Source organism: Felis catus, chromosome E1, assembly GCF_018350175.1.
Source record: "Felis catus isolate Fca126 chromosome E1, F.catus_Fca126_mat1.0, whole genome shotgun sequence".
Lineage (NCBI taxonomy): Eukaryota > Metazoa > Chordata > Mammalia > Carnivora > Felidae > Felis > Felis catus.
The window spans coordinates 16,354,704-16,382,307 of record NC_058381.1 but is presented as its reverse complement, the minus strand read 5'-3'; the positions used below and the strand labels follow the sequence as shown (position 1 = coordinate 16,382,307).

The following is a 27,604-nucleotide window of genomic DNA, read 5'->3' as shown; positions in this document are numbered from 1 at the left end:
ACCTTATCCCCCACCACCGCTCCCCACCCCCGCCAACTAACTTGCCTTCCTTCTATAGGGCTTTCCTCTCTGAGTAGCAAAGCATGGTTGCAAGAAGCCAACTTTGGGGTCAGCCCTAGGGACAGGGTCGGTTCACCAACATTTATTCAGTACCTTCTGTGTGCTGGGCATGGTGTGACCTGGGACAAGTCCCTGAATGTCTCTGAGCCTCAGTTTACCAATCTGAACCTGGAGATAACACTAGTAACCCCCTAGGATTTCCCCGTGCATGTGAAACACCCAGCATGAGCCAGGCTGTCAGTAAGTGTCGGTTTCCTGGGCTCTTCTTTCTGTGCCTGAGGTCTTTGTTCAGGTGCAGAAAGGACAACTGAGGGAAGGTGGGAGCTGCATTCCTCACTGGAGAAACTTTGGCCCAGGGAGGACAAACTTACCCAGCGGAATGCCCCGAGTGTGCCCAGCCTTCCCATTGCCTGGCTCCGGGCCCTGACCCCGGAACTGGCACCGACAGACTGAGTGGATTTCCCCCCAGCCCTGTTGTTCGGAATCCTTTGACCCCAGCAAAGGGCCGTGGAGCACATGCGCTTTCAGCTTTATTTGTTTCCATGCTGAGCAATACAGAGGCGCCAACTAGAGAGTGTGGTGCGGGCGGCGGTGCGCGGTTCTTGCTGGGACAGGGGGAGGAGCTATGTCTGCGTCCAGAGCTGGGGGACCGCTGTGTTCATGCAGCCAGCAGCTGGACCCACGACGGAGCTGGGGCAGCAGGGGGTTAGGCCTGGGGGCGGGGGGCAGGCTGCCTGTGGGTGGAGGCGACAGGGGAGTCAGGGGACCCTCCCTCCAGTCCGATCTCCGCAGGGTGCAGGCCTTGTGCTCCTCTCTGCCCCAGGAGTCAGTCTCCTGAGGCCTCTGCTCCTTCTGCAACCCTCAGAGGCCTCTGAGCTACGTCCTTGGTACAACTAGAGTATTCCCACGTTGTCCTTGCCTGAATGGAAGGAATTCCCAGCTGTCCTGTAGCTGTCTGCTGCTGGCTCCTCTCTTTCTCGACTGTTCTGGGCTTTGAGTGTGAACAGGTGTGTGTCTGTGTGGGTGTGACTGCGGGGGCCAGGGCAGGTCTGGGTGTGTCACAGTGTGCAAGATAGAGCCCCACTTCGGCCATCGTTCTCCCCCACAAGACCATGCCTAAACCGGCTGACTGGTTATTCTCTTTCCCCCTGGGGTGCTGAAGCTGGGACCCCTGGGGCCTGCCAGGAGACCATGGCCTCATGAACCACCAGTTCCATAGACTTTGTGATTCACCCCCTGGCCTGACCTGACTTCACAAGTGACACGAATGCTCTGGGCTCCCTCCCTCCCTCCCCCAAAACACAGAGGCATCTCTATTTTGGCCTCAAAGGTCCTATAAAGCAAACCCAACCCCTCCTTTAGGATCTGGAGAGGTTGGAGTTTGCTCCCCAGGTGGGGAACTAATGCAGAAACGGGGGCCCCAGAGGGATCCACCCAGTGCCCCTGCCTCCCCTGCCACAAAGCCCCTCCCAGAAGGCTCAGAGCTGCACTGGGGACCCTTCTAGTAGACAGAGCTAACAGGCTCCTTCCTAGGAGTCTGAGAAGCGTCAGAGAGACAGGAAAGGGCCCTGAGAGGAGGCATGAAGGCCCTGAATGGGTGCAGGGGAATCATTCTTTGCCAGCCTGGGGCTAGTCTGGCTGTGGCTGGGAACATGCCCTCTTATCAAAGGCAGTAGCCATAGCAGCTAGACAGGGCATCCCAGGGTGGGAAATCCTGGAACATCCCTCTCTGAGGGTCTGGGAAGAGAAGCGAGCCAGGGAGGTGGGCACAGGAGAGGCCCCTGTGGATAGAGCCCGTGCCAGGCAGAGGTCTGGGGAGAATCCCAGGCCAGAAATCAGGTAGGAGTTCAAGGGACCCTGCTCGGTCCTTTCAGGTGTCTCATTAGGTCCTGAGACAGAGGCCATGGCGTCACCTCTGCCTCGAGGCATGTGAGTGTGTTCCCAAGCCCAGGGCCTCCCTCTCTCCCAAAGACTGGCCTCTTCACCCAGCTCTTCTCTCTGTCCTAGAACTCTCTAGACCCAATCAACAATAAACCTTCATAAAAAACCCTCTGGCCCATTCCCCTGCAAACAGGACTAACACTGCTAACAGCCTGGGAGCCTGTGGGAAGCCCTCAGCACAGAGGTGGCCCCAAAATCTCCAGGGAAAGCCTTTGCTGTTTTGTGGATGGCCAGGGGCACAGGAGAAGGCACAGAGCAGCCGGTGCTGCCGGGCTGGGAGCCAGAGCCCAGGCCCCACCTGGGGCCCCAAGTTTGTACCCTAGACCATCAGAGAGGGCATGGCAGGCAGAAGGCAAGCTCCGGTCCAGGCTTCTCCCCACTGGCTGAGCTGGGCTGGGGTCAGGCCCCAGGCCACTTGGTTGGTGCCCTAGGCGACAGCACAGGGAGGGAGGAAGCAAGAGGCAGACTGGGTCATCCTGGGAGACGTGTTGGGACCAGAGTTCTTAGCAGAGATGCTCCTGAGGCTGAAAAGTTAGAGAAGAGGTCTGTGGGTCATGCGGTTCCTGCTCCTGTCTTCACCAACATCCACCCAATTATGGATGTGGCGGTCACCTCTCTCCAGGCAGCTGCACATCTCGTGTGCCCAACTGGTCCCAGGGCCTATGCTGAGCGGCACCTGGGCCCCTGGGCTCAGGGCACTGGCTGGGATCACAGCAAGCATGTGGCACAGGCATGCAAGTGGTCTTTTTTACACCCCCCCCCCAAAAATACAAAAGAGAAAGTCCCACGTCTTGGCTCTCGGTCATCAGACGTGCAGGGAATGCGCTGCTTCTCTCCCAACCACAGTCCATCTCATTTGTGGGACTGGCTCCTCCTCCAACACGCAGAATATGCTGCTTGCTAGATCCCAGGAAACGGTGGGGCCGAGAAACAAGCCAGAACACTGAGGGCAAATACCAGGCTGTGTCCATGAGACTAAACCTCATTATTCGTCAGTTTCACAGGAAATTTAATTTCCTTTCTTCTTCTTGCTTTTCACATCTGATGTGGGCTGACAGTGGGGAGACTTAGGGGCTTGACTCCAAGTCCGTGCTTCGGGAGCTCAGGGAAGAGTGGGCGCTTGGCAGCCGTGGTCCTGCCCTCCTGCGGTGGTGGGGGTGTGCGGAGGCCTCTAGCCGGCGGGGGCCGTCCCTGCCAGCACAGCACCCTGGTTAATTCTATTTCTTCTGAACTGTAAAGGGGAGAACAGTTGAGGCAAAACAGAGCTCAGAACAAGTCTTCAAGTCCTCGTTTTGAGGTTTGGGGTGTTTGTTTCCTAGTGGGAGATGGTAATAGGGTGATCTGGTTCACAGTGGCTTGGGACCCCCAAACATAGAACCATCTGTGCCTGAAGTTTTTAAACAATTCTCTTTGCCAACTTGAGTTCGGTAGTTCTCATTTGCCATCAAAAAAGTCATGGCTATGGGGCACCTGGGCGGCTCAGTGGGTTAAGTGTCCAACTTCAGCTCAAGTATGATCTCACGGTTCGTGAGTTCGAATCCCACATCAGGCTCTGTGCTGACAGCTCAGAGCCTGGAGCCTGCTTCAGATCCTGTGTCTCCATCTCTCTCTCTGTCCCTCCCCTGCTTGAGCTGTCTCTCTCTCTCAAAAATAAAGATTAAAAATAATAATAAAAAAAAAAGTCACGGCTAACATGACGAGCAGGACAGAGGAGATTGAGGCACACAGGGTGATACGGAGGCTAATGCCCTGGCCGGAGGTCCCTGTCTTCCATATACCTGCATGTGCGTCAGCCCCAGAGAGAGAGCGGAATGTGCTTCATCTCAGATACTTAGTCAGTGGAGGATGTGGGCTTTGAACCCAGGCAGGCTGATTACCAACCTGAACTCTTCCCTCTCCAAAGAAGTGGCCAAGGTTGCCCATGACCCCACCGCTGTATGCCAGGCTTTCTGCCCCAAGTTGAACACTCATGTTCTGGACCAGTGCCTCCTTTAATGACGGGGCTGGAAATCTTATTGAAATGCAGGTTCTGATTCAGTGGGTGTGGGATGGGGCCTGAGACTCTGCATTTCTGACACATTCCCAGTGTCAGCAGCCACTGCCGCTGTCCACACAGCACATCTAGAGTAGCAAGATGTTTAGGGGAAAAGTTTAGACTGACCACTGCAAATGGCAGAGATGCTTGGGGGCTTCCCGAGGCCAGCGTGTGAAGGGAGGCGAGTGGACCGCACTGACCCGCGTGGCCCAGAAACTCAAAACTGCACCGGCCTTTTGAGCAGCTGAGAGTCACCTTTGAAAATGGTGCCCCTGCTTGGATAAGCTCCCTGGGCCACCTCTGGGGGCTCACAAAAGTGTTACTGCCAGACTTCCACCACATGCGTAGTTTACTTCTCATATGTGCTGGCCGCCCCAGCAGGAATGCTCGCAGGGCAGGCCCAGCATTCGCTAAGCAGCATCGCATCCATGATCTTGGGTGACGCTCGCAGGCTCAACCAGGCACCACACTGGCCCAGGACCTGGGGCCCTCGGAACCGAGACTGGAGCCTGCCACCTCTGGTTCCCAGACCTGTGCTCTTTCCACCGCCTTTCCTAATGATCCAGGCATAAGGGAGGTCGGAAGCCAGTCCCACTCTGCTGGGCACTCCCGGGGACGGGGTCGCTTCTCCGAGAGGATTGGCCTGTGGCCCTTATATGCTCTTACTCCATTCCCACCGCCCCCTCCCCTGGGAGCTGGGCTGCGCCCTTCCGTGGTCCGCACCCCGAGCAAGCTGGCTCCCTCAGCTCCGTGTGGCTGAGCCTCACCTGCGAAATTGACGGTCACGGCCACAATGATGATGATGATTCCCATGATGATGAAGGTGATGCTGAGCAGCCGGGCCAGGCGGCCCAGCCTCCGGGCCCCGTCCAGGTCCCCCTGTTGCACACTACTTCGAGACTGCAGAGAGAGGGTGGCAGAGACCTCAGGAAGGCTCTTCCCAGCAGCCCTGTGGGGGGGCCCCTTGCCTGGGCCTCCAGAGCCCACCCAGCCCCCACCTCAGCCCACATTCCAGCACCCACCTCGGGGACAGGAAGCAGGCTTCTCCTGTAGAACTGGCCTGGACCCAAGTGGCTCAGCAATCTTGTGGGAACCCCCAACCGAGCTTGCCCCTCACTGGACGCAGAACCAAGCAATGCGGGGCACTTCCTCTCAGGACAGTGATGGGGCAGGGTGGCCATGGCAGGTGTTCTGGTGAAGACGGAGGGCCTAGGAGGGTGGACCAGGTCCAGGCCATGCTGGGCTGGCAGGAGCAGACACACCAGGCCCCTCTGGACCCCTGCCCAAGGCTCACTGCTATGACCACACTAAGCCCCAGTGGCTTTTTAAAAAAAATGTTTTTTAATGTTTATTTATTTTTGAGAGAGAGACAGAGAGAGTTGGGGGGGAGGGGCAGAGAGAGGGAGACACAAAATCTGAAGCAGGTTCCAGGCTCTGAGCTGTCAGCATTGAGCTGGGTGTGGGGCTTGAAACCACGAACTGTGAGATCATGACCTGAGCCAAAGTTGGACGCTTAACCGACTGAGCCACCCAGCGCCCCTCCTGTGGCTTTTTCTGTGGCCCGAGGTGCCTGACTCCTCTCCTCTGTGACCCCTTCTTCCACAGCAGGAAAAAGTATCTTCGATCCTTCCTCCTCCTATTTTCACCCAGGAACCACATCTTAGTTCAACCAAGCTGACTTGCCAAATCACACCAGAAAGGCAGGTATCTTGGGTTTGAACTGAAAGGCTGGGGCTTGGCGAGAGCCACGCTTGGCTTCACCAGGCCCATTTGATACTTCTTTCTCAGTGAGCTCGGTTTTTCTCAGCCTTATTTAATTCGGTGAAACCAGGTGGGTGAGTGTGGGGATGGCCAGAAAGGATCCTGGGAGCTCCTGGGCGTGGCTCAGGAGGAGGTGTGTCCCACCCTCCCCCACCCTCACCCCTCACCCTCACCCTCACCCATAATGCTTCAGGTGCCAACCTGCTGGCCAGGGCTGACCTGTGACCTCCAGATTCCTCCAGCTCTAGAGCTCCCTGATGCTCCTTGGGCTTCCAGAACAGGCACAGGCAGGAGTCCGCTAAAGGTGTGACTGCTTTCAAGGTCTTAGGCCACTTATTTGGTTATTTTATTTTCAGATTATTTGAGGCTCCTGAGTTCAGCGCAGAAATGTAGTCAAGTCCCTTGATGATGGTGGTGGTGATGATGATGGTGTCTTGAGCCCTTACTTTGTGCTGGGACTTGCTAAGGACTGTACCTGGAAGATCTCCCTTAGGCTCAGAACCATCCCATGAGGCTGGCAGTGTTGGCCACTTTTAAAGGACCTGGAGTTCAGGGGACGCCTGGGTGGCTCAGCTGGTTAAACGTCTGACTCTTGATTTCGGCTCAGGTCATGATCTCATGGTTTGTGAGATCAAGCCCTGGGTCCGGCTATGTGCTCACAACTTGGAGCTTTGCTTGAGATTCTCTCTCTCTGTGCCCCTGCCCCACTCATGCTCTCTCTCTCTCTCTCAAGATAAATAAATAAACATATAAACATTAAAAAAAAAACTTGTAAAGAAGCTGCAGTTCAGGGAAGAGGGTGCCCCCCTTCCCCAGGTGCTGTCTGTTTCTCCTCTCAGAAACCTAACCAACCCTCCACCCCACCTCACAGCTCCCTGTCCTTCCAGGACAGTGCCACCTGCCTGGTGCAGTGTTTGACCTCAGACTCTCTTTACCCTGGATCTGCTCCTGGCCTTGTGCTCCTCTGTCCACTTGCCCGATTATTGGCCACAGCCCAGAGTCCTCCCACTCGGTCACAACACCTGTCTGCTGCCACCCTACCCATCAGTTTCCTCTCCTGGCCAGTTCCCCCACAGTCCTCCCTGGCCCCCTTGCACCTGCCCTGGTTCCAGGTGCCACTTCTCACCCAAGCCAACACAACAGCCTCCTGAAGAGCCTCCCACCCCCGGCCCCGGCTCTGAGCTCTCCTCCTCTCCGTGTCACCCCCACGCCACCATCCCACTCCACGCATGTTTATGCCAGGCCCTGTGCGAGGCCTCCGGCATGCGGTCCTAGGGTGGGATCAGAGAGGAGGCGGAGAGACAGGAGCTGACGCATGAGTTCAAAGAGATGATGGTGGCTTAGGCAGTGGCCCTGCCCAGCATCTTCCATGCCCCCCCCCCCCCACTGTTCATAGAACAAAGTCCAAACCCAGGTCAGCTCTGCACCTTTCTGATTTTATCTTCTACTCTTCCCTGCCACAACGGATGCCTTTGCTGGCACTGACCTCTCCCTGCTTTTGTTCCCGCTCCCGCTCAAACACACACGTCCACATCCTCTCCACCTGTCGAGGGCTGCCTCGGATGCCACCTCCTCCTCCGTGAAGCTTGCTGAGACTGGACTGATAATGATCCCTAACATGATTTGACCATCTACCTTGGACCTGGAACTATGTTAAGTGCTTGCCATCAGGCAGAGCATTAGAGCATCCTCACACTCCTATGAGTGTGTAAGGGAGGGTTATTAGACCATTTTACAGAGGAGGGGCTAGAGCCCAGAGCACCATGCAGGTGTGAGAGAAGGGGAGAAAGGCCAGATCAGGAAGGGCCCGAACTACCGCAGGATGGAATCTGGATTTTGTCTTGTAAGCCCTGGGGAGCCTGCAGCGGGGAGAGACAAATAGAGGGTTTCGTCAAGACAGGAGAGGGAAAAGATCCAGTCAGAGGGAGAGGCTGAAAAGACCAAGGAGTGATAGGTGCCCCCATGTCCCAGGGCGGCAGGGAGAGGTCTGGACTTGCGCAAAGGGATGCCCTACAGCCAGCAGAGGAGAGCACTGCTGTCCTTGGAGACTAGATACACGTGGGTGCGGGCGGCCGCACGTTTTGACCGGTCTGCAGGCGGGTCGGGGCAGAGTCGTGAGTGAGGGTTCAGTCTCCGGACACCAGGGCGCTCGGTGACAATAAACGAGTGTGATCCCATGAGACATGAAAGAACAGATGGGTCTGGCTTGAGGAGGGGGCATGGGCGGAGGCTCGGGTAACAGCCCATCCTGAAGCTCACTTGGACGTGGCGAGGACTTGAGGGAGCAGGTACAGCCTCCCAGCTCCCTGCAAAGGCAGCCAGCCTGGATAGGAGCACAGGCTTTGGAACCAGACCTCCTGGATGCCTGTCCCCATCCTCCACAGCTGTCCCCGCAACGTGGCTTCTTCTCTATCTCTCCCCGTCCTCAAATACAGTCACGTATGAATTCCTGACCTCTCTAATGTTCCTCAAGTCTGTCCCTACCTCTCCAGCCCTGAGTCCACGGCCCTAGCCCACTCTCACAGTTTGTTTCATCTGGAGACTGCACAGCCTCCTTCCTTCTCACTGGTCTCTCTGCTCCAGCCTTGCCCCCCGCCAACCTCTTCTTCCTTTTTTATTTTATTTCATTTATTTTAGAGAGAGAGCAAGAGAAGGGGAGAGGGGGAGAGGGAGAGAGAGAGAATCTCAAGCAGGCTCCCCACTCACCGCAGAGCCTGACACGGGACTCGATCCCATGACCCTGAGATCACGACCTGAGCCAAAATCAAGAGTCAGATGCTCAAGTGACTGAGCCACCGTGGGGCCCCTCCAGCCAACCTCTTTAGAGCCAAGGTGAGGTCTTTAAACCACAAGCCTGGTCACATGGCTCTCCATAAAAGGGACACTTTTTTTTTTTTAATGAAATTTTTCTGTTTCTTTTAAAAATGTTTTTCATTTAAAAACATTTTTTAAAGTAGGCTCCACATCCAACATGGAGCTTGAACTCACAGCTCTGAGGTTAAGAGTCACCTGCTTTACTGACTGAGCCATCCAGATGCCCCAAAAGGGACACATTTTTATGCCTCAGTGCCTTGGCCTGTACTGTTGTCTCTGCTGGAATAGCTTTCCTCATTACCACATTGCCACTTCAGCTCCTTCCAACCCTTCAAGAGTCACCTCCAATAAAACTTTCCCTGGGGTCCACAAGCAATTAATCACCTTCTCCTTGGAGCTCCCATAGCATCTCACACCATGGTCTTTGCCTCTCTCCCCATCTTGTGTCATTAGTTCTTGTGTCAGTCTCTTTCCCTAGACTGTAAGCTCCTTGAAGGCAGGGACCACAAAGCCTAAATCCTTGTGCCCCTCTTATGAAACCTAGGGACTGGCCCTAGTAGGTATTCAGTAAATGTTTGAGGAAGTGAAGAATAACAGAAGAGAGAAAAAGAATGAGCGGTGTTTTCTAACCAGTGAACTTAGTCAGTGGAAGGCTCAAGTTATAATAGAAGATTCATGAATGAAATATAGGCAATAGGTCCCACAGGAGAGATATCTGTTATCTGGGTTTGGGCCCTACCCACTAACCCAGGCCACCTCCAGCTCTCTGCAAGGCCGGCCCAGGGTACTGAACTAAGGACTTCAACACCAAGGCAACATTGGGAGGAAGAGGGGGAAACATACAGAAAGGCTTTAGGGATTTCCAGGAAGTTGAGCTGTAGAAATTCTGGGGCTACCTGGAATCATTACCAAGGGACTCATTCTCGGCCGTAAGCATGGCATGTAGTGGGGAGGGGCCCAGGATTTCAGAGGAGTCCTGCTCCTCACTTGCCAGAGAAATCTTTGTGTGTTCAATAATGATCCAGGACCATGGAGAGAGGTGCACGTGTGGTTGCTTGGGTTTGAGAGGTGGGGAGGGGAAGCAAGAGGAGAGATGAATTTTTCAGTCACTCTAAACCCAATCCCTCTTCTTTATCCGCAGCACCATCAGCCCGTGCATCCCAGTCATGCGTGTTCCTTTTAGCCCGAGAGACAGCGTTGAGGGAGATCACTGGGAATGGCCAGATGGAGTGGGGCAGACCCGACTTCACCTGCTATGTTGTGTCAGACACTTTATGTGTCATACATTGTCCAGTGTAAACCTCAAAAGTATTCTGTAAATCTTCATTTTCTGATCCATAAAATGGAGGGAAGAGCTGCCTTGAAGGGTAGAGCCCTACTTTGAAAAACAGAAGGTCCCCACTGCTAGGTGGCACTCATTTCTGAAGTACCCCCCCACCCAACATTAGCTCCCAAATAAAAAATCCATCCCTAGAGGTGCCTGGGTGGCTCAGTCGGTTGAGCGTCCGATTTTGGCTCGGGTCATGATCTCACGGTTCGTGGGTTCGAGCCCCACGTCAGGCTCTGTGCTGACAGCTCAGAGCCTGGAGCCTGCTTCAGATTCTGTGTCTCCCTCTCTCTCTCTCTGCTCCTCCTCCGCTCATGTTCTGTCTCTCTTTCCTTCAAAAATAAACACACATTAAAAAATTTTTTCTAATCCATCCCTTGACTCCAGAGATGGAAGAAGACCCTTTCTTACTTTCCACGAGTGAATTACCGGCTGCATATACCACACCCCACTCAGTGCAGTATCTTCCCCTTATACAAAATGGCTCAGGTTGACGGAACAGAGCCATAACTGCAGTAATGGTTGTAATGACTGCAAATTAATAGATCATTTGTGATTGCAATGGCAGTGGGAATGGTGAGGGAAAAGATGAACTCAGGTTAATAGATCGGTGAGGAAATACATTGAAAAAAGTTGGAGAGAGCCGGTAGGGGGTGGGGAGGGAAAAAGATAGGACAGGGAGAGTGCTGGGGAGAGCTGCCAGCCGAGGAAACCAGCCAGAAGCAGGCGGCAACAAAAATTATCAGGAAAGAGTTTCCTCCACCGGTGAGGCTCAGGCCAAGCCCCCGGGAGATCTGAGGGGACTTGACAAATTGTGATCAGCTGAGCACTGATCAGCTATTGGTCCTTCCAAGGAGATCAAACAAATGCAGGCGGGTCAAAGCCACGGGATGTGTGCTTCATGCCCCCTTCGCACCCCTCTCTCTGCAGCAGAGCAGTTGTTTCTGGAACACCCTAACTACAGGGTTAACTTCAGTTGCTGGAGAGTGGGGAAGCATCGGTGGGGGAGGGTTCTGGGGGAGGAGTCAGGAACGCAGCAGCTGTCAAGGTGGGTGGGGGATGGGGGTCCCTGAGAACCGGAGAACCCATAGTATGCTGTATGTTAACTAACTTGGATTTAAATAAATAAGGAGTACGTCAGTATTTTAAGCCATATGTCTGAGTGCTGGCTGATCTTCAGAGCTGGTTGGGGCTCAGCACTCTTGCCAAGTGAATGGATGAATGCGTACATGAATGAAAGGGAGCCTGCAACACATCAGTTAAATAATCAGGTCATCCAAAATGCCTGAGAAAGGAAGCCTGGAGCCACTCTGGACCTCTTTAGCGCTCCCTCATGTCCGCATGTCGTAAGGGAATCCACCGAGAAGGGGCTGCTCAGAGGTCTCCACGACAACCACAGACAGGGCTGCCCCTCCCCAGCTGGTGTCAGGACAGCTGAGACCCCATTATCCCCCAAACTGGTTAAAGTCGGAATTGCCTGTCCACTGGGGATTTGCCCTTTCCTCTGACATTACCAAGTTTCACTTAGTATTAATAAAAACAGCAACCACTGCCATTTATGGAGCATTGACTATGTGCCGGGCTCTGGGCTAGGTGTTTTCACACATATTAACCCAGTTAATCCTTCCGGCAGCTTTACGGAGTAGACAGTTTCATCACGCCTATTTTATAGATGAGGGAACTGAGGCAGTGGAGTGATTCGGACATGATCACATGGCTTAGGAGGCATGGAGCTGGTTGGTACATGAGGCATGTACACCCGGGCCTATCTGATGCTGGTTTAAGCACCATTGTCAACTGAAGGACCGCCGCCTGGGGTCCGGCACCCCTTGCTGACAGGAGACCTTGCTGGCACCGACGAAGAACATGGCCATTTCTCAGCCTGACTCAGAAGTCAAACGGATGAAGCTAGCCCTGCCCTGGCCACCTCAGGAGGCTCACGGGAGCCTGCGGTGCTGACCAGGGCTGGGTCTGCACACCTGTGATCCCAGCCCCTCGGGTTGAACCCCTGTCACAGCAAGCCCCTGTCAAAGCCACAGTGGGAAGGACACTGCTGGTCCATGAGTCTTTCACTGATGGAGTCAGTAGGGGTGCAGAAGGACGGGGGTGGGGGTAGGGGGAGGGTGGAGAGACAGAGGGAAGGAAGTGGATTCTTCCCTCCCTGCACAAATGTCTCAAACATGTGGCTTTCCTGGGAGGGACACACCATCCTTGTCCCCAAAGGTAGCTGCAGGCAGGGTGGGGTCGTGGCGAGAACACTAGATTCAGCACCCAGTTGTGCCACCGTGGGCAAGGCTCTGTTCAAGTGTCTCTGTTTGCCTCGTGTGTTAAGTGAGAACAATTAACGTGACTCGGTGAGCCTCATAGTAGGGCGTGCTCTGCAGACAGTAGGCTGTAGAGAGGCTGTCAGGGCTGTGGGGCTCTGCCCTGGGGTCAATGGCTTTACTTGGTAGCCAGAGTTCTGATGTCTGTCTCCAGGACCTAGAGACGTCAGCACAGGAGACGTACTAGCTGCCCACACCCTCTGTCCCTCCTTCACCCCTGCTGCTTGGGTGGGGCCGAGCCTCAGCACTCCCTCCTGTGACCCAGACTGGCTCCCAGAGAGGGGAGACAACTGTGGGCACCCCCTGATAACTGCCCCTGCCAAGCAGGTTAGTGTAATGGCTAGAACCCCAGCTCTGGCTCCGGGCATCCCTCTGGTCCTAGGTTCCCCAGCGACCAGCAGGTTCTTTCACACCTGCGTTTCAGTTTTCTCCACTGTAAAAGGAGCATAATACCAATACCAATGGGCTATAGAGGCCAGGTTCAATGAGATAATATATGTGAAGAATTTGAACCTGTGTCTAACATTTAGTAAGTGATATTATCCCCTAACACTGGGCTCCCTCGGGCTCCTTCCTGCTGGCTTCTCACAGTTCTCTTTGGAAATTCATTTCCACAGCTATACACCCCATCTGGCCACCCCCCCACACGCCCCTCCTCTGCAATCTCAGCCCCTGCTATCTCTCTCTCTCTCACAGCACCTGCCCTTAACTTCTTTGAGCCTCAGCCTGTGACCCCTCCCTCTCCTCCATGGTCACCACCATCTTTCCAGCCTCACTGCCTCCCAATCCAGCCTGATCCTTCAATGTCCCACCTCCGCCACCCTTCCCGGCGTCTTCTGTGCCCCCTGGTCTTGCCCTCATGGCAGCTTTGCCGTCCCCAGCCCTGGGTGGGCCCGGTGTCCCATCTATGACTCTGTACCTATAGCCGGAGAGAAGACACACGACCACACAAGCTGATGACAGTTCAGACCCGTGGTCTCCAGCCTCAGCAGAGCCCTCAGGCCATTGACCTCTCTGTCCCTTGTCACCTCTCCCCTCCCCTGCCACCAGGCCCTTCTTTCTCAACAAATGGCCTTGCCCTCCACATCCCTGGTGGCAAGGAGCCCATGTAGCATGAGCCAGCTCCTTTTCCTTTGAGGATTTCTATCTGCTTCTGCCCTCATGGCCTTGCCTGCAGGCTCCCGGGGACAGGGTCCTTCTGGATCCCAATCTGCACTCTTCACGGACCTCGTCAGTCACCTCTCTCTTTTCTGCCCAGCCTCTCCATCACCAGGGTCACCAGGGGTCTATATATGGCCAAACCAGTGGACATCCCCATCCTAATTTGACCTGATCTCCCTACTGAGTTTGACCATCCCTCCTCCTTCAAACTCACTCCTCCCAGGGCATCTGTCCCTCTCTTCTAGCTTGCCTCCCACCTCCTGAAGTCTTCTTTCCAAAACTCTTTCCTGTCCACTCCCTCCACCCACCCCTTAAATGCTGCAGTCCCCAGAGCTCTCTCCAAGACAGCTGCCCTATTTTTGAGTGGAGACCCAGGACTGGGAGGTGAGTGCAGCTGATCTCTCCTCAACAATCCTCTCATCGGTGCGTTCCTTTCTAAGCCACTGCTTGGCCTGTGCCTTCATCACATCACTGCCTAGACTATTTCGAGAGCCTCCTATGGAGTCTCCTGGCTCCCAGCCTTGCCTGCTCTAGGTCATTTCCCACAGTGCACTTGGATGTTTTTTTTTTAATGTGAACAGACCGCGGCACCTGGGTGACTCTGTCAGTTAAGCTTCCAACTCTTGATTTCGGCTCAGGTCATGATCTCATAGTGGTGAGATTGAGCCCCGAGTTGGGTTTTGTGCTGGGCATGGAGTCTCTTAAGATTCTCTCTCTCTCCCTTTGCCCCCCCCCCCATGCTCACTCTCTCTCTCTCTGTTAAAAAAAAAAAAAAGGTAAAATATGAATAGACCACATCATGCCTCTGCTTAAAATTTTTCAGGGGCTCCTCAGAACCACTAGGATAAACTTAATTTCCTAGAGCAAGGTCCCTGACCCCCTCCCTCCATCACCATACTCTTGCATCCTTGGGCCACATGCCAAATAGACCAGCTTATCCATCTTCCCAAATGCCTAGCATGCACCTCATTCGTAGAAGAGGCATATTCATTCATGGGGGACCCAGTCATTCTGTACCACTTAGTTCCCTCCAAACAAGCAACTTGCCAGTCAAGCGTATGGTTGACTGAATGAATGAATACATTGTCCGTGTTAACAATTTTTAGAAGGTTTCCAGAAACCCTCTCTGCCCCTTGCCATGGCCCTGGTCCAGGCCTCTTCTCCGCTCACCTGTGCCTCTGCAAAGCTTCCCTCTCCCAACTGCTCGGCTCAGAGGGGCCCCTCTGGTCCCTCCTCTCATCCTGCACCAAACTGGAAATCCAACCACACCCCACTCTGGCTCCAAATCCTATGATATATATGCAGCAATGTGGGGGAAGCTCAAAGCCAGTCCCAAATGATCCCATGCTGTGTGATTCCTTTGATAGGAAATGTCCAGAAGTGGCAGATCCGTAGAGATTGAAAGGCTAGTGGTTCATTAGATCTGGGGGAGGGAGCATGGGAGAGATGGAGTGATAAAACAGGCTTGGGGGGTTGGAGGTGAGGAAAATGTGCAGTAGATACGGCTGTACTCATCTGTGAATACACTAAAGGTCTTTGAATTGTACACATTGAACAGGTGAATTGCACGATATGTGTATTATATTTTAAAGCTTTAAAAAAGATTAAAAAAAAAAAAAAGAAACAAATATCCCGTGATGGCTTCCCATCCCTGGCCAGGGAGACCCTCAGCTGCCGCTTAATCACTGCTAGGGCGTCATAGCACTTACTGTGGTTCTTAAGCACATTGTGTGGCTGATCTCACGTCACCCTCACACAGCTTTCTAATGTAGGTGTTACGCAGCACCCATTTTGCAGATGGGAACACCGAGAAGAGAGATTCGAGGGACTTGCCCGAGGCCACACAGAATCTTGCTGTTTTGTCTAGCACGAGTACTTCTTGCAATGTGTGATAGGAACTGTTTACAAGTTTCTCCCCACCGGACCGGAGGCTCCTGGGAATTGGTGATTGTGTCTGGTATTCCCTGCCTCTGGCCCAGTGACCTTCAGAACTGGCTCAGGAACCTGAGAAGGACGTAGAAATGTATTGGGGGTGGGTGCAGTGGTCTCACAGTCTTGGACCCAGGTTTCCTCTGATAAAGGCAGCGTCTACCCAGCCTGCACCCCGCCACCCCCACAAGGAGATGGATTCTAGCAACTGTTTTCTCCTGGGCCCTTGTGTGGTTTCCCTCCCAGAAGCCTGTCTCCCCTCCCGGGGCTTCTCCCTGTAACCAAGAGGTTGGCCCTGCCCAGAGCCCCCAGCTGCACCCCTGAGGCCTGGTTCTGCCTCCCAGCTGCCCCCAAATGCAGCAGGAAGGACAGGAAGCTCCTCAGAGGCCCCACCCTGGGCCCTGCTCAGCCCTGGCTCTTGTGCCCATGCCAAGTCTCGGACTCAGGAATGCTACCAGTGTCCACTGACGTACTGGCGGGTGGTGCTAGATTTGACAGGGGATCAGGGAAGGCATCCCCGACTGGACACTGGGCCTTAGTGAAGTCACAGGAGGTGTTTGGAGAATAGGGGCCTTCTCAGGAGACAGCCCGGGGGCGGCAGGAGTGACCACAACTCCTGAGGGGACTCAGTGATAGGTGACTCAGCAGTGGAGGCGCTCCAGAGGGAAGCAGACAGTGTCTCCACACAGAGTCTCCAGCCCTGACCAGCCTGGAGCTGGTACTTTACCCTCCCCGCTTTCATTCTTTTTTTTTTTTTTTTCATTCCGCAAGTCTCTCTCTCACCCCCTTCTCTCCGTCCCGTCCCTCCCTCCTTCCTCTTCCAGGACCTCAAAAGTCACTTGCCAACATGTACTGACATTTTCTATGGATCTTCTGTCATTTGCTCTAGCCAAATGGCTTGGTTTGGGGACAACCTATGACAATTTACTCAAAACCTTACGGGACAAGTATGTGAGAAGCAATGACTAGCCCACACGGTCCTCCTTGGCAAGGCCAGCCATGCCCTCTGACGCTCACATTTTTCACACATTTTCCCCTACCCTGAAGACAGATGCTGAAATCGGTGTAGCCACGAAGCCCAGAGGGCCCCCAGCAAAAACACCGCCCCACAGAGGAGCAGCCTCAGGGGATCCAGGCCCCAGGGCCCTCAGTGCATGGCAGGGAAGCCACAGCTCTTGGAAACCAGAGCTGGCAAAGGCTGTTAGAATACCCAGGTGACCTGGGATGGGGGGTGGGGGCAGCTGGCTCCCCTTCTGAGAACTGGGGGTCCTGAGAACCCACACTGGCCACAACCTCTGCTGATACACAGCCTCACTCAGGATGACTCCTCGGGACACCCCCTGCAAAAGGCAAGCCGCCCCCACCCCAACTTGGCCGTCTTTCTGCTGTGTAGAGTTTAGCTCCAGGCGGCTCCCTGGGGTCCCCTCCCCAGCAGGGATGCGTGCAAGGTCGATCTGTGATGCCGAACAGGAACAGCGGAGATGAGGGAGGACAGCAAACAGAAGGTCTCCTGTCCCCGGCCCCCTCTCTAACGGGGGGGGGGGGGTAGCAGGCCAGGTGAGAAGGGGAGTCTTCTCCCGAGCCCCCAGCCCCCCTACTTTGCACCCAGACAGAGTGTCTGGTGCCTCCCAGAGGACCATGCCTGCTGAGCCCTGGCCTTGCCCTGGCCTTGCCCCTGCCCTGAAACCCAGCAGCACTTACCATGATAGAAAAGATGAGGGGGATGAGGTTGAGGGGCCAGACGGGGCAGAAGCAGGAGGTGATGGCAAGGATGAGGTAATCTCTTGGGACTTCTTGGTCCTGGGCAGAGGAGGCGGTGACAACGGAGGATGCCCGCCTAGAGCTGGCTCGAGAGGGTGACCAGGGGAGTGTGGCTTCCTGGTGCCCCTCGGACACCACCTTGAAGGGCAGGCCATGGCCATTCTGCTCCAGGTCCAAGGCCCCCGAGAGGGACTTGGACAGCTTCAGTGGCTTGTCGTTCTTGCCTTCCACCTTAGTGAGGAGCTTCTCCATCTCCGGCAGGTCTGTGGGCGAGGCAGTGCCTGGCTCCCGGGCTGGGGGAAACTGAGGCTGCACAGGATTGGCCATGTCGGCTCGGGCCTTGGGTTGCTCCAGCTCCAGACTGAGACGATCAGTTCCAGGGGGACCTCAGCACACCATTCCTCAGCCCAGACTGGGGGCCCAGGGGCAGAAAGGTCACCCACGGGAGCAAGGGCCAGCGGGAGCCTGGCCGGGGGAGGGGGTCGACTTCTCTGGGCCAGCCAGAGTTCAGAGGCTGAGGCCTGCCTGATGCCCCCCGCGGAGCTTCGGAAAGCTGGAGCCTTCAGCTCCGTTCAAGTTTGAGGCCAACTTTGCCGGTGCTGCTGACAGCACAGATGGGCGGGGAAGTGACAGAAAGCAGCTCCAAGAACAGACAGAAGACACTCCTCTCCCGGGTGAGGCTTAGGCTAAGTCCAGGAGAGAGAGAGAGAGAGAGAGAGAGAGTACACCACACAGCCTCCCTCTCTCCCCACCCTCCTCCGAGATGCTTTTCCTTTTCAATTCCCCTCTCCCCTGAGAGCCACCCAGCAGCGTACTGCCCTAGCCCAGCCCAGCCCAGCCCAGAGGGACTTGAGTGGGCCTCGGGTTTCTGCTGCAGCCACAGAACCTGCTTCTCTGGGCTGGGGGCTCTGGAAGGGGAAAAAGACAAAGTGGCTCACAAAAGGGTACGTCTTCAACCGTCCTGGGAAACTGAGCCTCTGCTTCTCTTCTGCTGGAGCAGACTCCATCCACTTCCTCCCGTCTGTGCACTTCCTCTTATCTGCTGGGAAACGCCGGGCCCTGGACCTCTGGCATCCTACCTCGACCCTGACCTCCAACCCCCAGAGGTGCTCAGGTCACAGCCTGGCTCCTGGCTCCAGGAGGAGAGGGAAGCCTGAGCACCACGGGAGGATCCTGCCCGAATTGGTTTTGAGCACCTCACCAAGGGGTGGGGCGGAGGGGTGTCAAGGGAGGAAGTGTGGGTTCCATCTCATGCCCATCAGAGCTTTCCAAGGGTGCTTTGATTTATTCATTTTTAAGTTTATTTATTTATTTAGAGAGAGTGTGTGTGTGAACGAGCAGGGTAGGGGCAGAGAGAGGGGGAGAGAGAGAATCCCTAGCAGGCTCCATACTGTCAGCATAAAGCCCGACGCGGGGCTCGAACCCACAAACTGTGAGATCATGACCTGAGCTGAAATCAGGAGTCAGACACTCAACCCACTGAGCCACCCAGGCACCCTCTGGGGTGCTTTTAAAGAGCAGCAAAGATATTTCTGTTCAGGAGCTGCCTGGGGCAGATCGCAGCCCCGAAGTTCTGGTAGACTGTCCTCTCTGATTCCTACTGTCTCTTGTCTTTCTTCATTTCCTCTCGTGTCTTCTCCCTCTGTTTCAGCCTCCTTCTCTATTCTCCACATCTCTTTCTATGTCCCTGATCTCTCTCCTTACATAGTTTCATAAGGACGACCTGGAACCACCGTACATGTGTGTACATGTGTGTACATGTGTGTGTGTTGGGGCGGGTGGTAGAAGAGGGTGCGGGGAAAAAAACCTAAGACCCTATGGTCATCCAGGATGGGGGTGGGAAGGTAGAGGAGGGCCGGGGGCTCAGAGGTTGTAAAGTTCAGATCCTTTGATATCACAGATTAGAAAACTGAGGCCAGAGATGGAGAGACACTCATCCCAAACTGTATCTCAACCAGACGCCAATCTCTTATCCAGATCCCCAGATCCAGGGGCTGGTTTGGAGCAAGATGAGTCATTTTAGCGGAAAGAAAGAGCTTGGGTTTGTGTATCAGGCCGGCTTCGGAAATGCTGCTTCCAGAAAGGGCTGGGACAAGGTGGAAGAGGGTGTGTGACTGGCAGAGAGAGGGAGGAGCAGGCCACAGACAGGAGGAAGAGCCACGTGCTAGGGGCTGAGGGGGAGGCTGGGGAGCTGCAAAGGCACCGGGGGGGCCAATAAGCTTTGAAAATAGTGTGTGGCTTTGGGGCAAATTTTCGAGTTTGATAAATTCGACTATATTAAATTAAGAATTATTGCTCCATAAAGGAAACCTATCGTTGTTTGCAAAATGCAGGGCACTCCAGGGCAGTGACATTGTTGCTCTCTTGCCATGGGTGAAGGTGGCGGGGGGCTTCCTCCTCATCTTAGTGGGGTAGGGAGAGTGAGCTTGGTTCCCTGGTCCAGGAATCTCTGGGAATGTGCTAATGTCTTTTTAAATATGAGACCTCCTGCAAAGGGTGGTAAGTCGGGTGCCCGAGACCCCTAGACTCTAAGTCAGTGTCCACCCTGGACAGAATTCCATGCTACAGCCTGGAAGCTAACCCTGGGAGCAAGGGACTCAGGCCCTCCATGGGGCCGACAACTGCCCAGCCCAAAGATTCCATAGCCTCTAGCCAAATATGACTACTGAGGTACTTAAAGCATTTCATTTTTTTTTCAATGTTTTATTTATTTTTAAGAGAGAGAGAGAGAGAGAGAGACAGAGAGAGTAGGGGAGGAGCAGAGAGAGAGGGAGACCCAGAATCCAAAGCAGGCTGCAGGCTCTGAGCTGTCAGCACAGAGCCCGATGCGGGGCTTGAACCCACGAACCATGAGGTCATGACCTGAGCCGAAGTCAGACACTCAACCCAATGAGCTACCCAGGCGACCCTGAAATGTAGCTAGTTTAAATGTGCTGGAAGTATAAATCACACTGGACTTCGAATACTTAGTACAAAAAGCAATGTAAAAGATCTCATTAATACTGTGTACATTGGGTACATATTGAAGTGATAATAATGTTGATATATTGGGCAGAATAAAACATGATTAAAATTACTGTCACCTCCTCCATCTCTTCACTTTTTAAAAAGATACCTACCAGAAAATTAAAAACTGAAAACATGGTTTGTATTACGTTTCTCTTGGGCAGTGCTGGTCTAGAACAGAATGAACCCGACATAAAAGGGGGGCCTTTCTGACTTAATAAAAACTTAACGCGAAAAGAAAAAAGGCAAGAAGTCCCCAGGGTGGCTCATGGCAGTGGGGTGGCAGGACCAGTGGCTGGCTTTCAGGGACTTGGGGACCCAGGTGTGCTCGGCCACTGGGTAATGCTGGGCTCATGGTGCCATCTAGTGGCCTGGTAGTGATGATGGGAATGATCACAGGGTGGGAGTCGGGAGAAGGGGAGAGACCGGAAGAAAGAGCATCAGGTTGGGGCTCCAAGGCTGGTAAGCCCAGCCCAGCCAGCTGCCCCTGCTCAAGCCTGCCGTTGGCGCCCCCGCTCCCCCCACCCCCAAATGAGGTCTCAAACGGAGGACTGCAGGCCATATTCATCGTACAAAATGGATTTGCCTTGCACAGAGCTTCAGACTTCTGGCATGAAGATGTGGGAACTCTGGGCCCATTTTCTGCAGAACAGCAAGCCCCTGGGCCAGCTGCAGCCTTTAGAAGGAGCTCCTCCAGCTCTGCCTTCATGAGGCCTGCCTGTCTCAGGGGACTTGAGCCGTGAGCCTGCAGCTAGACAGATGGACGGGCCTTTCTGTTCCGCGGCTGTCTGGCCGGCCTGCTTTCATAGGGAACTGAAAAAAGTCATCCTCTCTTCTCTCCCCAGCTTCCCCGCTGGGCTGTGAGGTCCTGGAGTGGGCAGGTGTGCCCTGGCCCCCTTGCCCAGGGCCTGGCCCAGTTAAGACTGGCTGGATGAAGCAGAGGAAGATGAAAGCACCAACCAAGTGCCCAGGGTGTGCCTGCATGGACACTAGTTCCTACCTCTGCCTGCCCCCAGCCTTAGTGCATCCTAAGCAAGGAAGACGCTGAGGTCAGCAGTGGAAGGGAAAGTGGACCTGCAAGTTGGGGTGGGGGAAAGAAGCCAACTTCAGAAGGATGGGTAAGTCGGACCTTAATCCAAGGTAGAGGTAACAGAACCCTCTCAGATCTGTGCCCCATGGCCCTTTCTACCCTTGGTCTATGACTGGGTGTCAGGAAACCCTATGGGGCTGTCAGGACAGGAATAATTAAGCAAATCCCTCTTCTCACTGAAGGCTTCCTGAGCTCAGCTCACCCTGCACCCTGCACCCTGCACCAGGGACAGCTGCAGCCTTCTGGTATCTGTGTGAGCATGTGCGCGTGCACACACACACACACGCTGTAAGAAAAACATGATGTAGTCCTGTTCTCATCAGCAAGCACCTGGGTTTCACATCCAGTGAGGTGAGGATTCCAAAGGAATCCACTCAGGACACTTTGTCCTTGCTGTCCTGGCTCAAAACATTTCTCTACCTACCCCTCTTTGGAAGGCCCTCTAAGGAGACAAATCTTTCACCTTTAAAAAACAATTCTGAAGAACCTAATAGATACTAACTCTGTTTGCATCCTTCCAAATTCTTGCAGGGTGTGTTCATGTACCTGCATGTCTGTCTACAGTTATAATCAGTGGGCACGGACCATTTTGTGACCTGCGCTACTAACTCACGATTATTTTTACTGTTAGAACACCAAAGTTTCTTAGCCACGCCCCTATGGTTGGGCATTTTTATTGTTTCAAATCTTTCACCGTGGGACTCTGGGACTGCCTTTTGGCAAATCTGTTTTTCTTTTTAAATTACTCCCTTGGAGTGTTTTTTTCTTTAATTTTTGTTTTGGAGAGAGAGAGTGAGCAGCAGATGGGCAGAGAGAGAGCAGGACAGAGGATCGGAAGCGAGCTCCACAGCTGACAGCAGAGAGCCTGAATGTGGGGCTCAAACTAACCCACAGTGAGATAATGACCTGAGCTGGAGTCAGATGCTCAATCGACTGAGCCACCCAAGCACCCTCCTTGGAGTGTTTTTATTGTGACTTTGCCAGTTTGTTCTCCACCAGAAAAAGGAACAGATCCACAGAACAACTAGAAATCTGTTCCCACGACCTCTTCTCCACATCCCTGACAACATCAGTCTGAGCTGTTGTTTATTTTTGCTGGCATGTCTCATTCCTTGCTAGACAGACAAGGTGCTGCCTCCTGTGATGGAGGCAACGAGTATAAGGAAAGGAGTTGGAAGGCCCAGACTTCCTAAGAGAAGCCAAGAGACTGCGTGTATGGGAGCCCTTTATGAGCCGTGGACTACTGTAAGCGTCTACTTGTTATTCTTCTCTGACTCCCTCTCCTTCGAGCACTATTTGAGTGGATGGTTGGTAGCAATCTTATATAATTTCTGTCTTGAGGTATACTGGTCCTTTGTATCTTTTAGCCATGACTTTTAGCAGCTCTGTCTTACATATGTGGTTTCTCTTTCTAGTGCTTTCCCTTCTATATTCACTTAATAGCTATCATTGTACTATTTTTCCTCTATATTTGGACAAGCCTGGCTGGTCTCGGTTGACAACGCCCATCCCTTTCATAATCACAGATTTAGCTGCTCCTCTCCACAGTAAGTCAGTCATCTTGGAGAATGGATACAGGCTTGGGAAGCAGATTTTTAAAAATCAGGGGCACCTGGGTGGCTCAGTCAGTTAAGCGTCCAGCTTTGGCTCAGGTCATGATCTCACGGTTCATGAGTTCAAGCTCCACGTCGGACTCTGTGCTGACAGCAGGGAGCCTGCTTTGGATTCTCTGTCTCACTCTCTCTCTGCCCCTCCCCGCATAATGCTTTCTCTTTCTCTCAAAGTAAATAAATAAAACTTAAAAAATAAATCAAGCAAGGGGCGCCTGGGTGGCTCAGTCAGTTAAGCAGCCGACTTTGGCTCACATCATGATCATGCAGTTTGTGGGTTCAAGCCCCACGTCAGGCTCTGTGCTGACAGCTCAGAGCCTGGAGCCTGCTTGGGATTCTCACTCTCTCTCTGCCCCTCCCCCACTCACCCTGTCTCTCTCTCTCTCTCTCTCTCTCTCTCTCTCTCAAACATAAATAAACATTTAAAAAAATCAAGCAAGGGTTTCAGAAAACCCAGATGGCCCATAATGAAGGGCATTCTGGTCCAGGAGACTCTAATGCATCAAGGAGAGGCAGGGAGTACCTGTTAGGTCAATACATACATGTATGCACACACAAATATTTAGATGTCCACATGTCTAGATAAGCACTCCTGTGATGTGTACACATCAGAAAACTTTTATGGCATTAAAAAAAAATTGCTAGGCAAACACCTATCAGCGTGAAAATATACAAAACACATGGCCCTGATAAAACAATAACTAATGTGTGTGGACTTTAGTTTATAAAACACCCTCCCATGCATTCTGTCTTTATAACAACCTACTGAACAGAATATGTCTTAACAGCTTCCACTCAGTGAGTGCTTACAGGCACTATGCTAAGTGCTTGAAATGCATTATCTCATTTAGTCTGCACAACAGCCTACGATGTAAGTACTTATTTTAGCCTGTTATACAGAGGGGAACCCCAAGGCTCAAGTCCCTTGAGCATTTTGCCCAAGCTCACTCAGCTGGAAAGTGAAGAGACTGAGAACTACTTTCACATCCCTCCCTCTGACTTCACACATCTGCTGCACATTCATGCCTCCACCTGCAGGGGGCGCTCTCACCATTCCTGCACTGACCGTAAAACTGGGCCAGAACTCTGAGCTCTCTCTATCCTGCAACTTAAGAAAACAGGACTTGCTGGTCATTTTATCATGTTTCCAGGACATAAAAATCTGGGTCTGAAGCTAGGCAGAAGCACTGTCCAAACTGGTCTGAGATTATAATAATATACCAACAGTAACAATTTATGAAAGCCTTCTAATTGCCAGAAACTACATTATGAACAAATGTTAACCCTCACAGCCACCCTGAGGTAGAATCATCTGTGTCAGAGGTGAGGAACTAGAGGCTTAGAGAGGTCAAGTGATGCCATGGGTCACACATGTAGTAAGTGGCAGAGCAGAGACTGGATCCCAGGCCTGTCTGGCTCTTTCCTTTCCACTATCAGACGGTGGCACTGCCTCTCCATGAAATGGAAGGCTCAGTGGGCAGGTCTGGGGCCAGATTTCCACATTTTGTTCCTGGTTGGACCCCAGGACTCCTCTGCCCAGAGTCAAAGCTTTCCTGTGATCTGTGCGGCAGCCACCTGCCCTGTGAAATTGGGAACCCTGATACCTATGGGCCGAGGGCAGGATGCCAAGTGGGCCAGCCAGTGTCTCACTTGGAGAAAGCAAGTATATCTTTAATTAAGGCACTGAGCCTCATCTTGACTGTTTTGGGGACCTTTCACTTATCCTGGGGTCTATGGGTGTCTCTCCAGCTTCCGTGATAGCCCCCATTCCGAGCTGTGTAACTCTTCTTCTCCAAGCTGGCAAGTGTCCAGCTCTCCAAGGAGACCAGAGAGCCCCCAGCCCTCCTCTGGCACATCTGGGTTCTCACCCCAGCCAGCAGCAGCTGCAACATCAGCCTGGTCAGCATGAGTGAAGCCAGACACTAGCTTGGGAGTGCTCGTCTTAGATGCAAAAGCTCTCCAGACTTCTCTGGGAGGGCTGGTTGTGCCTCCCACTTTCTCAGCAGATTTGGCCCTAATTCCCTTAACCTCCTCCTCATAATCTTTCCTGATTCTATGTCTGCCTCTCATCATAGAGGCCCTGGCTCTATGCACTGGACCAATTTTCCCTGGGAGCTCCATTCACCCACACTCAGGGTACAGGCAGGACTCACCCACCCCCAGTCCCTGGTCGGCCCTAGGCTTCCTTTCCTGAGACTGGTCCGGACTCTTCAACCATTGCAGCCCTCACGGTGGCTCACTGCAGACAGCAGCTCTGCAGGGTGACGGGTCCCAGAGATGAGGCTGACTGCATTCTGAGTCTCCTGCTGCTGCTCCCCCTCTCCAAATAATGTCATTTCCCACAGTGTTCCTCACATTGCTCAGCCACACCTAGGGCCCTGCCATGAATCAGGTACCTACCTGTGGGAATCAGGCCGTGGGAGACCGACATTCCACAGTGAGCCCCCAGACCTCAGGCCTTTCTGCCACCCTGGGCCACAGGGCCCAGTGGACATCTGATAGCAGACGGAGATGATAGCTTTTCCTTTTTATTTGGCTCCTTCTGTTGCCTCTCTCAGATCACAGACTTGGGGTATCAGCACAGGCTGGGGACATGGACCCCACGCTGTCATCAGACCACACCAGGTGTCACCCACACTCCCACCTACAAGCCCTCCCCCCCGTCCCCCCAGTCCAAAAGCCCTCTTTCTCCTAAAAAGCAGCAAGAAGAGATAGGACTCAGAGGCACAGGAATGCAAAGATCACTTTCTGAGAAGAGTTCATCAAGTCCAAACATAAGAAAGAACCCAGCAGGATCCTGCTCCTTTCCTGGAGCTGTCATCCCTGGTTGGGCTTCAGGCTGAGGAGGGAGGTGCTGGGGAGCGCAGCCTTGGGCTCAGTTCCTTCCTACTGGCAAGGCTGCCTCCTCTCTCTCTCTCTGGCCTCAGCCACTCAGTTTTTCTTGGTCCAGGACGGTTTTTTGCAGTCTTCCCTTTAGTAGTCATCCTGCCGTTGGCTCCTCCCTGGCCGGCCTCCCTCCAGGCCCACCGGGTCTCTCTGGAGCCAGTCAGGAGTGCTGGAAGCCCAACCCGGGGCCCGCTCGCGGGTGGCCCCGCGGCCAGGCCAAGGGAGCCCCGGGACCGCGGCGCCAGCTTCCCGCGGACGCCTGGGCCACGCCCTGAGCCTCGGCCACCGCCCTGGGCCGTCCCGGGTGCGTGTGCGGGGAACACGAGGCGCAGCGCGGCGCGAAGGGGCCGGCGGGCGGCGGGGCGGGCGGCGGCGGGCTGGAGCCCGCGTCCCCGCCGCCCCCGGCACGCGCGGCCTGGCCGTGGCACTCCAGGTGCCCGCAGTGCCAGCGGGGCGCGGGGCTGGCGCGCAGGACTAGGGAGAGCGCCGCGATGCGGTGGATGGCCCTGCGCAGCGTGGCGATCTTGGAGAGCCTCTTGCCGCCCAGGTCGTGCCGCAGCGCCCTGCGCAGCGCGTTGAAGGCCTCGTTGTAGTCCAGGATGCGCTTGCGCTCCCGCACGTTGGCCGCCATGCGCCGCGCCTTGGAGCGCACCGGCCGGGCGCGTTTCCTGCTGCTCGCCGCCTCCTCGGCCTCGCCATTCTCCTTCAGCACCCCAAAATCCCTGCCGGCCTCCAGGCAAGAGCCCCCCAAGTCCTCGGCGGGGCCCTCGGCCCCCTTCAGGCCTCTGAGGCCTGGTCCCGGCCCGCCTCGGTGCATGGCCTTCCCCGGGCCTTGCTGCCCCGGCTCCGGCTCACGGGGCTGACAGTCCTCACCTTCTGAGCGTTGACTCCTGCAGGCTGGACACTCCCGGACAGGCCTTCTCTAGCTGGGCTTTATGGCACCACGTGGCTCTCCACCCTCCTCATCCATTCATCTCCCTCCTCCTGCTTTATTACCTGCCTCCAGGTAGGTTGGCGAGGGAGGAACCGGGAGGAAGGAAGCAAGGAAGGGAGGAAGCATGCAGATTCTTGCAAGAGGGGACCAGACCCGGCAGCCCGGCCATGCCTGGGGCAGTGCTCCAGCCGCCAGGGAGAACTTGCCCTGCCTCACTCCAGGGCCTCTCGAGGGTGACCAGGTTGAACACACGTTCCACCTGCAGACCCCAAGTACAGTGCCAAATTTGGGCCCTGGGCAGGAGTGCCGATAGGTACACAGAAGGGTCGCCGTGGTAGTTGAGTGTGTTTCAAGAACCTTGAAAGTTCTCGTCAAGGCTTGTACAACCATAAAGCTGTGCTTGAGCAAAGCATTACTGTTCCCGTGGGGCCAATAAGGGAGGGACAGATTTGATACAGCAGGGGCCTGCAGGTAAGAGAGACCTGAAGCTTCTGGCTTTTCCAGCTACCAGAGTGAGCTTGCCTGGGATTCTGGGTTTGGGTTTTGTTTGGACCTTACTCTCCCTCTATCTCCCTTTGGCTCCCCCTTCAGAAGGCAGAACTGGACTGAGCCAGCAGCAGAGGGTGATGGAGATTGTCTTGTGACACCCTGGCTCCCCTTGTGGTACCCATCAGGGGCATCTTTTGGTGTTCAGGGTCCTTGGGCTGCTCTGTCTCATGATACAGCACTGCCATGTTATGAACTCAGTGAACCCACCCACCCACCACCCCTCCCCATTTCCAGGGATTTGAATTTAAATTTTTTTTCAATGTTTATTTTTGAGAGACAGAGAGTGAGTGGGGGAGGGCAGAGAGAAAGACACAAAATCCGAAGTAGGGTCCAGGCTCTGAGCTGTCAGCACAGCCCAAGGCAGGCTTGAACCCACGAACTGTGAGATCATGACCTGAGCAGAAGTCGGATGTTTA

The 27,604-nt window shown here is 54.2% G+C and overlaps 2 protein-coding genes and 1 non-coding gene across 3 annotated transcripts; 1 reads left to right on the top strand and 2 right to left on the bottom strand.

Moving 5' to 3' along the window:
* Positions 1 to 573: 573 nt before the first annotated feature.
* On the bottom strand, positions 574 to 17,822 carry TRARG1 (trafficking regulator of GLUT4 (SLC2A4) 1). Its single transcript, XM_006940001.4, has 3 exons — positions 17,054 to 17,822; positions 4,804 to 4,936; positions 574 to 3,232 (listed from the first exon to the last, which is right to left on the bottom strand). The coding sequence occupies exons 1-3, from the start codon at positions 17,438 to 17,440 to the stop codon at positions 3,219 to 3,221; spliced, it is 534 nt and encodes a 177-aa protein (XP_006940063.1). The 5' UTR covers positions 17,441 to 17,822; the 3' UTR covers positions 574 to 3,218.
* TRNAQ-UUG lies at positions 10,090 to 10,174 on the top strand. The gene has a single exon. It is a non-coding gene; the product is annotated as a tRNA-Gln (tRNA).
* Positions 17,823 to 25,493: 7,671 nt separating the features above from the next.
* On the bottom strand, positions 25,494 to 26,549 carry BHLHA9 (basic helix-loop-helix family member a9). The gene has a single exon (XM_003996505.3). It carries the CDS (start codon positions 26,520 to 26,522, stop codon positions 25,866 to 25,868), a length of 657 nt encoding a protein of 218 aa, XP_003996554.1. The 5' UTR covers positions 26,523 to 26,549; the 3' UTR covers positions 25,494 to 25,865.
* Positions 26,550 to 27,604: the final 1,055 nt, after the last annotated feature.